At 51.7% G+C, this 12,390-nt stretch overlaps 1 protein-coding gene across 4 annotated transcripts in view; it reads left to right on the top strand.

Annotated features, from left to right (window-relative positions):
• Positions 1 to 4,503: 4,503 nt before the first annotated feature.
• Positions 4,504 to 12,390, top strand: part of LOC133754338 (general transcription factor 3C polypeptide 1-like) — a 65,027-nt gene continuing 57,140 nt past the window's right edge. The window contains exons 1-3 of one of the 4 annotated variants that reach the window (XM_062184800.1): positions 4,504 to 4,789; positions 9,913 to 10,122; positions 10,886 to 10,981. In XM_062184800.1, the coding sequence (XP_062040784.1) occupies positions 4,569 to 4,789; positions 9,913 to 10,122; positions 10,886 to 10,981 (527 nt within the window). In that variant the 5' untranslated portion in view covers positions 4,504 to 4,568. The remainder of the gene's footprint in view (positions 4,790 to 9,912; positions 10,123 to 10,885; positions 10,982 to 12,390) is intronic. The other 3 variants (XM_062184801.1, XM_062184803.1, XM_062184802.1) reach the window with 3 other exon arrangements.

The raw sequence follows: 12,390 nt of genomic DNA, 5'->3' as shown, positions 1-12,390 counted from the left end.
CTCCCATGCAGGTGCAGGGCCCAAGCACTTGAGCCATCCTCCACTGCACTCCCTGGCCACAGCAGAGAGCTGGAGAGGAAAAGGAGCAACCAGGACAGAATCTGGCGCCCCAATCGGGACTAGAACCCAGTGTGCCCACACCACAGGCGGAGGATTAGCCTAGTGAGCCACGGCGCCGGCCGGAAGTAAACATCTTTCTAAGAGGGCCAGGGTTAGCTTCTCTGGGTGGCTAGAATCACAATTCCTTAAGGCCTGCTTCACTTTACCCAATAGATACATGCCTATACAACTATGCATAAATCACAATTTTACAGACTTGGAGGGGCCGGCACTGTGGCATAGTGTGTAAAGCCACAGCCTGTAGTGCTGGCATCCCTTATGGGTGCCAGTTCAAGTCCCGGCTGCTCCACTTCCCATACAGCTCTCTGCTATGGCCTGGGAAAGCAGTAGAAGATGGCTCAAGTCTTTGGGACCCTCCACCTTTGTGGGAGACCTGGAAGAGGCCCCTAGCTCCTGGGTTTGGATCGGCGCAGCTCCAGTCATTGCAGCCAATTGGGGAGTGAACCAGCAATGGGAGACCTCTCTCAGACTCTTTCTCTCTCTCTCTCTCTCTCTCTCTCTCTCACTCTCTCTCCTTCTCCTTCTCCTTCTCCTTCTCTCTCTGTGTAACTCTGACTTTCAAATAAATAAATAAATCTTTCTTTAAAAAATGAAAAAACCTCTTTCTCTGTCTCTCCCTTTCTAACTCTACCTCTCAAATAAATAAATAAAATCTTTTAAAAATTATTTATTTACAAAAAAAAAAAAGATTGGGAAAGAAAATGGGATTCTTTGAAGGTCATAGCTAATCTCAGGGTGAATACTTTCTTAGAATAAATTATTCCCCTTTGTAAGCAATCTGAAAATCAACAGATTCCTCCACGGGGCCACAGGCATATTCTAGGACAGGCTTCTTGAAAATGGTCTATTCCAGGGCTGGGGAACCCTTTGCCACCAAAGGCCATTTGGACATTTATAACATCAGTCATGGGCCACACAAAATTACCAACTAAAGCAGCCTGCTTTAGATCTACTAAATTTCAAGTTCTACCTTGTTGGGGACAGACCAAATTTCTTGGGCCTTCCCTGGTACAGCAACGTTTCTCAAAGCGTGTTCCACAGATCCTAGGAGGAGGAGAGGAATGCAAAGAGAAAACTGCTCTCATCATAATTCTAATCCTTCTTCCCTAAGCAAAGCCAAGTAACCTGGGTTAGAACTGCTTGTAGCTTGAATCAAGGCAGCACAGCCAAACTACACCTGTAGCCATTATATTGTTTACTGTCCCAACCTCGTAATACAACAAAAAATCACTTTCACTTCAGAATGTCCTCAGGAAACAGCAATGATTCTATTGAGCCTCGGCCCATGAGATTCTGCATAAAGACATGGGAAGTACACATAAAGCGTTTCTGTTACAAGCCAAGAACAATGGCTGATCCTAGAAAACCGACATGTGGTTGAGTTGCCAGCTGAACTAACCACCTTCAGTATGGAATGCCATTCTTCCTTGAATGAACAACTAACACACAAATTACAGTCACTCACAGCTGGGCATGGGGCAGACATTTTCACAAATATGAACCAAATGAGTCTGTCCCTTCAAGGTAACAACAGTATCTATGTCAATGATCAAAACTATTCAAGTGGAAAACTTGTTTTCATTACAGGAGTTCAATGGCTTCCCTATACTTAAAACTCTTTTAAAAAGTGAGATAGGTGATGATATTAACAAGTGTGACTTTGATTCCGTGCAATGACATTTCAAAAGTTAACTTGTGGAAGATTTGCATGCTTCAGTGAACCAACATTTTCCCAGTGACCAATAGTTTATGTTATAAAATCCTATGAGTGGGAGTCGGCGCTGTGGCACAGTAGGTTAATCCTCTGAGTGCGGTGCCAGCATCCTATATGGGCGCTGGTTCTAGTTCCGGCTGCTCCACTTCCGATCCAGCTCTCTGCTGTGGCCTGGGAAAGCAGTTGAATATGGCCCAAGTCCTTGGTCCCTGCACCCAGGTGGGAGACCTGGAAGAAGCTGCTGGCTTTGGATCAGCTCAGCTCTGGCCATTGCGGCCAGTTGGGGAGTGAACCAGCAGATGGAAGACCATTCTCACTGACTATAACTCTACCTCTCAAATAAATAAATAAAATCTTCAAAGGGCAAGATAGAACAGTAAATTTTACTGAAACAGAATACAAAAGCTTAATGATAAGGGTCTAGATATTGTGACTAAGCTTTAACATACTGCCACTTGCTAAGTTCTGTTATATTATCAAAGAGTGTCTACAGTTACCTAAAAAGGCAATTAAAAATATCCCTCCCTGGTCCAATGATATATCAACGATGTGTGTGTGCAAGTGCTTGTGTACTTCTTCATATGTGTGTGTATTTCTTCGTATGTATGTCTTCATCTGTATCAGCCCAAATAACATGACAAAACAGTTGGGATGCTGAAGCTGACACAAGTCTAGCTCCTTACTATTAAACCAGACACCACAGAGATTTGAGAAAATACAAAACAATGTCAGGGGTGGCACTGTGGTGCAGTAGGTTAGCCTTCGCCTGCGGTGCCAGCATCCCCTATGGGCTCTGGTTTGAGTCCCAGCTCCTCCACTTCTGACTCAGCTCCCTGGTAATGGCCTGGGAAAGCGGTGGAAAATGGCCCAAGTGCTTGGGCTCTTGCACCCAAGTGGGAGACCCAGAGAAGCTTTTGATAGGCTTAGCTCCAAATGCTGCAACCATTTGGGGAGAGAACCAGTGGATGGAAAACTCCTCTCTCTCTCTCTCTCTCTCTCTCTCTCTCTCTCTCTCTCCCTCTGTCTGTAACTCTGCCTCTCAAATAAATAAATCTTAAAAAAGAAAAAAAAAAGTCATTTTTCTTACTAAATTTTTAGCGGAAATGCAACTACTTGTCCATTAAAGATAGTATCTATATTCGGATGTAACAGGTTTATTCTTGACCTGTTTAAGTGAATCCATAAATGAACGTGTTGCGATTCTGTTTCAATTTCTGACATGGCAAATGTCACAGATGTAAAACATGTAAGCAAAGCCCTTTGGAGGCAGGAGCATAAAGGCTTTCTGAGGCCGGAAGGATTGAGTATTGTTTGGTAGCAACAGTGGGTTGTCCTTTCCAAGGAGCAAACTGGTGAGAGACATTCTAGAGCACCTCTGAAGGGCAAAGGGCAAAGGGCAAAGGGCAAAGGTATCTTGACAGCTCAAGCCAGAACGTTCCAGTAAAAGCACTCTTCCAGGCTGTGTTCAGTGTGTATCAAAGGCAGGCAATTTCTTCAGGAACAAATTCCAGAGACACCAGGGGCAGTGGCATAAAAAGAATCTAGCGCTAGTCGGGCCCATCTATCTGCGAAGTCAAATAACACTGCACTTTACATTCATGTTCTTTCCCGTGGTCAAGGCCATGATTCCAATCAAGGATCCCTGAATGGTGGCCCACAGACCACCTCTGGCCTTCAGACGGGTGGGCCAACTGGGTATTTTGAGAAACACCCTACAACTGGCTTGGAAGCTGCCTGACCAGCTTCCGGTTCACAGCCCCAAACCAGCCCAGGAGCCTCGTCCTTGCAGACACTCGCGTTTGTTAGCCTCTGGACTCAAGGGCTCCCCGAAAACCCTGCCACATCTCAGACTCCGTGATCCAGCTCCAGAGTCAGAGTGCCCGGGTTCCCCGCTCACTCTGCCACTTGCTGGCTGTCCGACTTTCGGGAGTTACTGAACTTCCGGGAGCCTCCGTTTTCCTCGCTGTAAAATGGGATAACCTTGACCTCACACGGCTGCTAGGAAGCTTAGAGAGGTGCTCGTGGGCTGTTGCTAACACTAGACTGCACACTCCCGTGCTAAGTCCCTTCCCAGGAGCGACGACTGAGCTACCCACAGTCACACTTACCTCTACCCAAACTCCCAGATCCCACAGCTCCAACCTCCCGGGACACGCAAGGTCCTCCTCGGCCCTCTACTTCTCCTTTCCCGGAGACCCTGGCCAGTCCTGGGTTCCCACACGACCACAGGTTCGGTACCGCTGACCACTCCCCCAGCCGCTTCTCCCCAACCCGGACCACTAACTCTCCCTTTCCCTCAGATCGGAGACCGCCTTGAGTCAGGAATTGGCGGTCCAGGAGTCTACGGCCTAGGCCCTTGTCTGAAGAAGACTCAGGAATGTTGAAGAGTAACTGCCCGCCCTCCCGGAGGGGCCCTTAGACACTCACCGTCCATCCTTAAAGGCGGCGGTTACGGCGGTTATGGCGGTTACGGGTGCTCGAACCGGAAGCTGCCCCTACACTGTTTGCAGTTCCCCTGGTTACTGCAGGGCTCCCGACCAATGGCGGTGGAGCGCCGCTTGCTGAGCCCGCCTCCAAAGCGAGTGACGTCACGGAGGCGCGCTAGAACGCCTCCTCAGATCCCGGGGTGCGACCCGCCTCCGGCGGCCACAGATCCTTGTGCGCAGGCGCGCTGGGAAAGGCCGCCTGGCGCCGCGGTGCGCAGGCGCCGCGGGGGCTGCTAAGTGAAGCGGCAATGGACGCCTTGGAGTCGTTGTTGGACGAGGTGGCCCTGGAGGGGCTCGATGGCCTATGTCTGCCCGCGCTGTGGAGCCGCCTGGAAACGCGCGTGCCGCCTTTCCCTTTGCCGTTGGAGCCCTACACGCAGGAGTTTCTGTGGCGGGCCCTTGCCACGCACCCAGGAATCAGCTTCTATGAGGAGCCTCGGGAGCGACCAGACCTCCAGCTCCAGGATCGGTGAGCGGCCTGGGCCTGCGGGCGGGCGCAGGGCCCGGGTCCTGATGGGGTTGGGGAGGGGGCAGGGAATGGAGCGAACCGGGGCGGGAGAAACCCAGACCCGGAGTGTGGTGGGCAGCACCTGATGTGGGGACCAGGTGGGGCCCAGGAGCTGGGGATCATCTGATGGTAACCCCGTTATATCCGGGCGGGCTGCATTCAGAGAGTATTTCCATGAAATTGGACGTAGGACGGGAGCAGGAAGGCAGTTCCTGTGGAACGCTCAGGGTTGGACCAGGGCAAGTGCGCACAGCAGCCAGTTTAGGAATCGCGCTGATAACCCGAGCACGGACCAGGTACGACTCTGCAGTTCCGTTTTAGGAGCTTGGGGAGGTCGGTCCACACCGTGACCCCCTGGAAGTAGGTGCTGTCGTCTGTCCCACTTTACAGGGGTGTAAACTGAGGCGTGCACAGGGGACAAGCAAGGAGCATTGATTTGAACTCTGTATGTCTCCGGAGTCTTTTTTCTTTCTTTTCATTGATTTGAAAGACAAGAGACAGAAACAGCGGGCTGCCATCTGCTTGCTCACTCCCCAAATGCCCGCAACAGCTGGGCCTGCTGGGCTAGCCAAAGCCTAGAGCCTGGAACTCCATCTGGATCTCCCACGTGGGTGGCAGGGCCTCAAGTACTTGAGCCATCGGCTGCCTCCCAGGGTGTGCATTGGCAGGAAGCTGGACTGGAAGCTGAGGCAAGCAGGAGCCCTGGGGACTTCCATATGGAATGCAGGCCTGGTGGTGTCTTTATCCCTGAACCAAGTGCCGGCCCCCATAGTCTGTGCTCTTCTGCCATATTGTGAGGGTAGAGGCAGTCCCCAGAGGTGATACCCAAGACAAGGCTTGGAAGTTGGATTTAGGCAGCCGGTTGGCAAAGAGAACGGTGGACAGAGAGCGGGAATGTGAAAGGCCGAAGGAAGAGAACTAAGTTTGGCTGGAGTGTAGGGTAGAAGGACAGAACAAGGAATAAGGGTTGGCACACAGATGCATGTTAGGAGTTGGTACTGTTCTAAGATTCTTTGTTTTTTTAAGATTTATTTATTCATTTGAAAGAGTTACACAGAGAGAGAGAGAGGTCTTCCATCCGCTGGTTCACTCCCCAATTGGCGGCAATGGCCAGAGCTGTGCCAATCCGAACCAGGAACATTTTTTTTCCAGGTCTCCCACATCGGTGCAGGGGCCCAAGGACTTGGGCCATCTCCTACTGCTTTCCCAGAGAGCAGAGAGCTGGATTGGAAGTGGAGCAGCCAGGACTCAAACTGGTGCCCATATGGGATGCTGATGCTGCAGGCAAGAGGCTTAACTCCCTGCACCATGGCATCGGCCCTTAGAAGCTTAATTTGTTTTAAAGATTTATTTATTTATTTGAAAGTCAGAGTTAGAGAGAGGAGGAGAGGCAGAGAGAGAAAGGGAGGTCTTTCATCTGGTTCGCTCCCCAATTGGCTGCAACAGCACTTCATGCAGTGGCTTTACCTGCTATGCCACACTGCTAGCCCCGATTCTTTTTTTTTTTTTTTAAGATATATTTATTGGAATTTTGCCTCTCTTGGGGCTCCCCTCCAGGCCACTCTGGCTGGAGGTTTCTGTCTTAAATAAATTTTGCTTTTCTTTAAAAACATTTTTATTTATTTGAAAGGCAGAGTTATAGAGAGATAAGGAGAGACAGAGAGAGGTCTTCCATCCACTGGTTCACTCCCCACAAATGGCCACAATAACCAAGACTGAGCCAGGCCAAAGCCAGGAGCCAGGAGCTTCTTCCAGGTCTTCCATGTAGGTGCAGGGCCCCAAGGGCTTGGACCCTCCTCTGTTGCTTTCCCAGGTGCATTAGCAGGGAGCTGGATGGAAAGTGGGGCAGACAAGACTCCAGTTGGTACCCATATGGGATGCTGGTTTGCAGACCCAGGCTTAACCCACTGTGCCACAGGGCTCACCCCCTAAGATTCTTTTATTTATTTATTTTTTTAAGATGTATTTATTTATTTGAAAGGCAGAATTACATAGAGAGACAGAGAGGTGTTCCATTTGCTGGTTCACACTCCAAGTGGCTACAACGGCCAGGACTGGGCCAGGCCAAAGCCAGGAGCTTCATCTGGTGGGTGCGGGGGGCCTAAGCACTTGGTCATCTTCCATTGTTTTCCCAGGTGCATTAGTGGGGAGCTGGATTGGAAGTAGAGCTGGCATCTACCAGTGTCACAGACAGCACCTTAACCCACTGCACCACAATACCAGTCCCTGTTCTAAGTTTCTTACATATAGTAAGTTGTTTCATTTTTACAACAACCTTAAGAGGTGGGTAATGTTACCCCTGTTTTCCTGAAAAGAACATCAAGGCACAAAATGACTTGTTCAAGGTCATCAACTAGCAAGAGCAGAACCCACAGGGCCAGCGCTGTGGTGTAGTAGGTTAAGTATCCACCTGCAGTGCCTGTATCCCACATGGCATCGGTTCAAGTCCTGGCTGCTCCACTTCCGATCCAACTCTCTGCTATGGCCTAGGAAAGCAGCAGAAGATGGCCCAAGTGTTTGAGCCCCTGCACCCACATGGAAGACCCAGAAGAACTGGTGCCTGGCTACGCATTGGCCCAGCTCTGGCTGTTGTGGCCATTTCAGGAGTGAACCAGAGGATGGAAGACCTCTCTCTCTATCTCTCCCTCTCTCTGGCTGTAATTCTGCCTCTTAAATAAATAAATAAGGAAGAACAGAACCCAGAATTTGAATGCAGAAATTCTAGGTCCAGAATCCACTCTGCCTTGCACTGGAGAAGCTAATCAACCATCCTTTATTCCCATTTCTAGAGTTTCTCCCTTATCAAAAGGACAGTGGGAAGCCACCCAAGGGAGGGTCAGACACGGACAAAGAGTGAAGCTGAGAGCCTCTTTGCAGTCTGGTCATAGCAGCGAGGCAGGGGCCAGCTTGCCATCGTAGGTGTGGAACAGAGGCTAAGGAAAAAGGATCGAGACAGCCACAACGGCGGAGTCCAGAGGATTGGTGGCTGATCGGCTGTGAGGAGAGACAGGATTCTAGGAGGATGTTGGGCCCCTGAGTGAACCCGATACCCTCCCCTGAGGCAGGGAACACAGCTGAGCAGCCTTGAGGTGTGCATCTGGTGGGGGCACACAGCTGGGGGTTGGGATGAGGCTCCTTCAGGTTGTCCAAGTGCAAGCTCTGTTTAGTGAACATCTGGCCTCACGGGAGCTAAAGCAGGTCAGAGGGAGGGACCGAGCCAGACGTCGGTGAGTCATCCCCTGTCCTTGGTGATGAAAGCCGTTGGCTGAGATGATCCCTAGGAGAGAGCGGGGCCAGTGCTCCTGGGCTTGCGTTAGGTCTGTGTCCCAGTGAACCCAGGCTAGGTTAGAAGTGCATCCAGGCCACTTACCCGGCCTGGCACCGTGGCTTAGCCAAGCCACCCTGACCGTGCTCAGGACACTTCACCTTACAACTGGGCAGAATCATGAGCACAAGCCCGGTGTGCAGTAAGGCGTTTATGGAATGCTGTACTGCAGTGACAAGCAGGGTGGTTGTGTGCGGGTTGACTTTTGCACGAGGTCAAAAGTGAAAGCAGCACGTGGTGGGGATTGTGTTCTGGTCGGCGGCCTTCAGCGGAGCTCTGAGGTGCGTGGACATTGCAGACAGAGTGGAGGATGAGGAGCTTCAACAGAAGACAGAAAGGCGTCACTGCAGAGGGGCCGGGCAGTCTGGCCAGAGTGGTTACCTGGGAGCTGGGGAGAAGTCGGGATTTGAGAACGCAGAGGGGGGCCGGCGCTGTGGTGTAGCAGGGCATCATGCATGGACACCGGTTCGTGTCCACCTGCTGGTGCGGCTGTGAGGTTCTGCAGGGGGTGGCCCAAGTGCTTAGACCCCTGCTGCCACGTGGGAGACCTAGAGGAAGCTCCTGGCTCCTGGTCTTGGCCTAGCCCAGTCCCGGCTGTTGGCAGCTGTTTGGGGAATGGACCAGCGGATGGAAGACCTCTCTCTCTGTCTCCCTCTCTCTAACTCTACCTTTCAAATAAATAAAAGTAAACAACAACAACAACAAAAATAGAAGAGCACAAAGGTCCCAGAGGGGGCAAGAAAAGGCTTGAAAAGTGGATGTGGACCAAGCCTCAGCTAGACTGGTGCAGGGTGTGAATGAGATTTCAAAGGAAAGCTCACTCTACGGGGCTGACTGGCTAGGAGAGAAAGCACGTGTCAGAGATGCTGAGGCCAAGGGACAGTGTCGCACCAGGGAGGTACTTGATTGGAGGGGGGAGGGGCACTCACAACCTTGGATTTGATAGACAACTGGAGACATTGCACAGACAGGACTGAGGGTTCAGAGGTGAGAATGGTTCACATGAGCGTGATGGTTAACACCATGGAAGCAGATAAGGGTACCCAAGAGATGGACAGATGATGTCTTAGGGGAGGAATGCCCTGAATCGCTCAGTCCCAATGTGGTGGCCTGGAGTCCCGCAACCACGTTTGGAGGGAAACCAAAGGGGGCCGTGACTGGGGCCAGTAAGGCAGTTTGGGTCCCAGCACCCAACATCTTTTTTTTTTTTTTTTTTTTGACAGGCAGAGTGGACAGTAGAGGGAGCCAGAGAGAAAGGTCTTCCTTTGCCGTTGGTTCACCCTCCAATGGCCGCCGCGGTAGGCGCGCTGCGGCCGGCGCACCGCGCCCAGGTGCTTATCCTGGTCTCCCATGGGGTGCAGGGCCCAAGCACTTGGGCCATCCTCCACTGCACTCCCGGGCCACAGCAGAGAGCTGGACTGGAAGAGGGGCAACCGGGACAGGATCGGTGCCCCGACCGGGACTAGAACCCGGTGTGCCGGCGCCGCAAGGCGAAGGATTAGCCTGTTAAGCCACGGCGCCGGCCCCAGCACCCAACTTCTGGGGCCAGCTTGGGAGACCCTGGGAAGGTCCGCATTCTCTCTTCTCTGTTGTTAAAAGGCAGGACCCTGCTTGTCAAGGCTGTTTGCATCTTGCAGTAGGGACACTGCAGTCTCAGCTCTTTCTCTCTGATCTCGGCTAGAGCCTGTCAGAGGCACTCACTGCGCAGGCGTCATTGCCGAAGCTCAGCTGGGTTTGCCGCCTGTGCTTTTCCCCCTAGGTACGAGGAGATTGACTTGGAAACTGGCATTTTGGAGTCCAGGAGGGACCCGGTCCCTCTGGAGGATGTCTACCCCATTCACATGATCTTAGAGAACAAGGATGGCATCCAGGGCTCGTGTCGGTACTTTAAGGAGAGGAAGAACATCACCAGCGACATCAGGACCAAGTCTCTGCAGCCGCGTTGTACGATGGTGGAAGCCTTTGACAGGTAACTGGTTCACCCCCGTCAGGAACCCCTCACGTCAGGGGTGTGGTCAGAGCACTCGGCTCGGGTCTTTGGCCCCAGCGTCTCTTGGAGAAGACTGGTTGGCAATCTGTGGGAGAAGACGTCCCCCTGGGCCCCCTTCCCTATAGTGCTCAGCCTTTCCCACAAAGACAGAAGTCTGGCAGTATCCCAAGGCAGACATAGGACCAGGCCGGGGCCACTGCGGTGCAGAGAATGGGGACAGTGACAGTCTCTGTTGGTGAGAGTTCCCTCAGTCTCCTTTCCCAGTGGCGCTGCCTCTTGGTCTCTCCTGTCGTTTGATGGTGACATCCTCTGGTAGCTTCCTAAGAGGGAATGTGGACTCCTGGGACACTGACAGGCAGACTGCAGCCCCCTAGACCAAGGCTGGAGGCTGGCTGTTCTGAGAGAAGAGTCTTCCCAATACTGAAATCTGGGGGTCTCCCAGCAAAACAGCCACCTATGCTGGCTCAGCCCACACTGGTGCCCACTCGATGACAGCCTGTCTCCTCCTGCTCCCCCGACTCCACAACACAGGACCTCGGCAGTGTTTTAGTTTATGTATATATGTATATAGTTTTACTTATTTGAGAGGCAGAAAGAGAAAGAAATAGAGAAAGGTATCTCCCAGCCACTAGTTCACTCCCTAAATGCCCCAACCACTGGGGCCAGGAGGCAGGAATGCAGTCCAGGTCCCCAGTGTGGGTGGGAGGAGCTCAGTTAACTGAGCTATCTCGCTGCCTCCCAGGGTCTGCATTAGCAGCAAACTGGAGTCAGAGTCGGATGTTCAACTCCACTGTGAGGGGCAGTCCCAGGAAGCCAGGCTCAGCGAGCGGTGGAACAGGTACTCTACTGTGGGATATGGGCATCTTCTTTTTTTATTTTAAAGTTTTATTTTTATTTATTTGAAAAAGTTACAGAGAGAGGTAGAGAAAGAGAGAGAGGTCTTCCATCTGCTGGTTTACTACCCAGATGGCCACAACGGCCAGAGCTGCACCGATCTGAAGCCAGGAGCTTCTTCCAGGTCTCCCATGCAGGTGCAGGGGCCCAAGGACTTGGGCCGTCTTCTACTGCTTTCCCAGGCCATAGCAGAGAGCTGGATCGGAAGAGGAGCAGCCGGGACTAGAACTGGTGCCCATATGGGATGCTGACACTTCAGACCAGGGCTTTAACCCACTGCGCCACAGCACAGGCCCCATGGGCATCTTAACCACCTGACAAAATGCCCACCCCTAGGCAGCATCTTAATGCTTCACCAAATATTTGAGGAAAACTAACATTAAAAGAGTGGCGGGAGCCTGTGTTGGGGCATAGCAGGTTAAGCTACTGCCTGCCATGCCGGTATTCCATATGGGTGCTGGTTCCAGTCCGGGCTGTTCTACGTCTAATCCAACTCACTGCTAATGCACCTGGGAAGGCAGAGGGAGATGGCCCAAGTGCTTGGGCCCCTGCCACCCACACAGGAGACCTGCATGGAGTTCCTGGCTCCTGACTTCAGCCTGGTCCATCTCTGGCTATTGTGGCCATTTGGGGAGTGAACCAGCAGATGGAAGAGCTCTGTCTCTCTTCATCCCTCTCTGTCAATCTGCCTCTAATTAAATAAATCTAAAAAGAAAGAAAATAACAAACAGGAAGTAGAAACAAAGTGGGGAGCAGAAGAAAATTTACAAATAAGAAAAAGATCCTCAGAAAAGAGAAGGTATAGCATCCATGAAAGTAGAGCAAGGGGCTATGAGCAGAAAATAAGAAAGAACACTTGGAAATAAAAGAATTCGGACTAATCGCAATGATAGATTTAGTGAAGAAAACCATCAGATAAAGTCAAATCTCCCAGAGAGAACAAAAACTCAGAAGAGATAGAACATGGGAGAAGCAAGTTGAAGAGACTGAGCTTAGAGGCCCTCCACCTACATAATTGGGGGTGGGGAGGAGGGAGCACACCTAGGACTGAAGAGGAGGTTATGAGAAACGACGCAAGGCGTTTTCTCGGCTCTGAAAGAACTACGTTTCCAGATCCCGAGGCCTGTCAGTGCCTGTCCTAATGAACACAAAGAAATTCACGCCCTGCAACTTCAGAAAACCTAGAGTAAGAAGCCTCCAGAGAGGAGACCTCCGAGGGCCCTGGGGTATCCGAAGCTGGGGGAATTGGAAGTTCGGGGTGTTGAGCCTTGCCATCGGTCAGGAACCAGGACAAGTTCAGGCATGTCTGTACTCAGGGCCTCCTGTTAGAGGCTCCTGGCGGATGTACACCGT

This window comes from Lepus europaeus, assembly GCF_033115175.1.
Source record: "Lepus europaeus isolate LE1 chromosome 21 unlocalized genomic scaffold, mLepTim1.pri SUPER_21_unloc_4, whole genome shotgun sequence".
Taxonomy (NCBI): domain Eukaryota; kingdom Metazoa; phylum Chordata; class Mammalia; order Lagomorpha; family Leporidae; genus Lepus; species Lepus europaeus.
The sequence above is the reverse complement of the archived record's forward strand: the minus strand, read 5'-3'. Positions and strand labels throughout refer to the sequence as shown.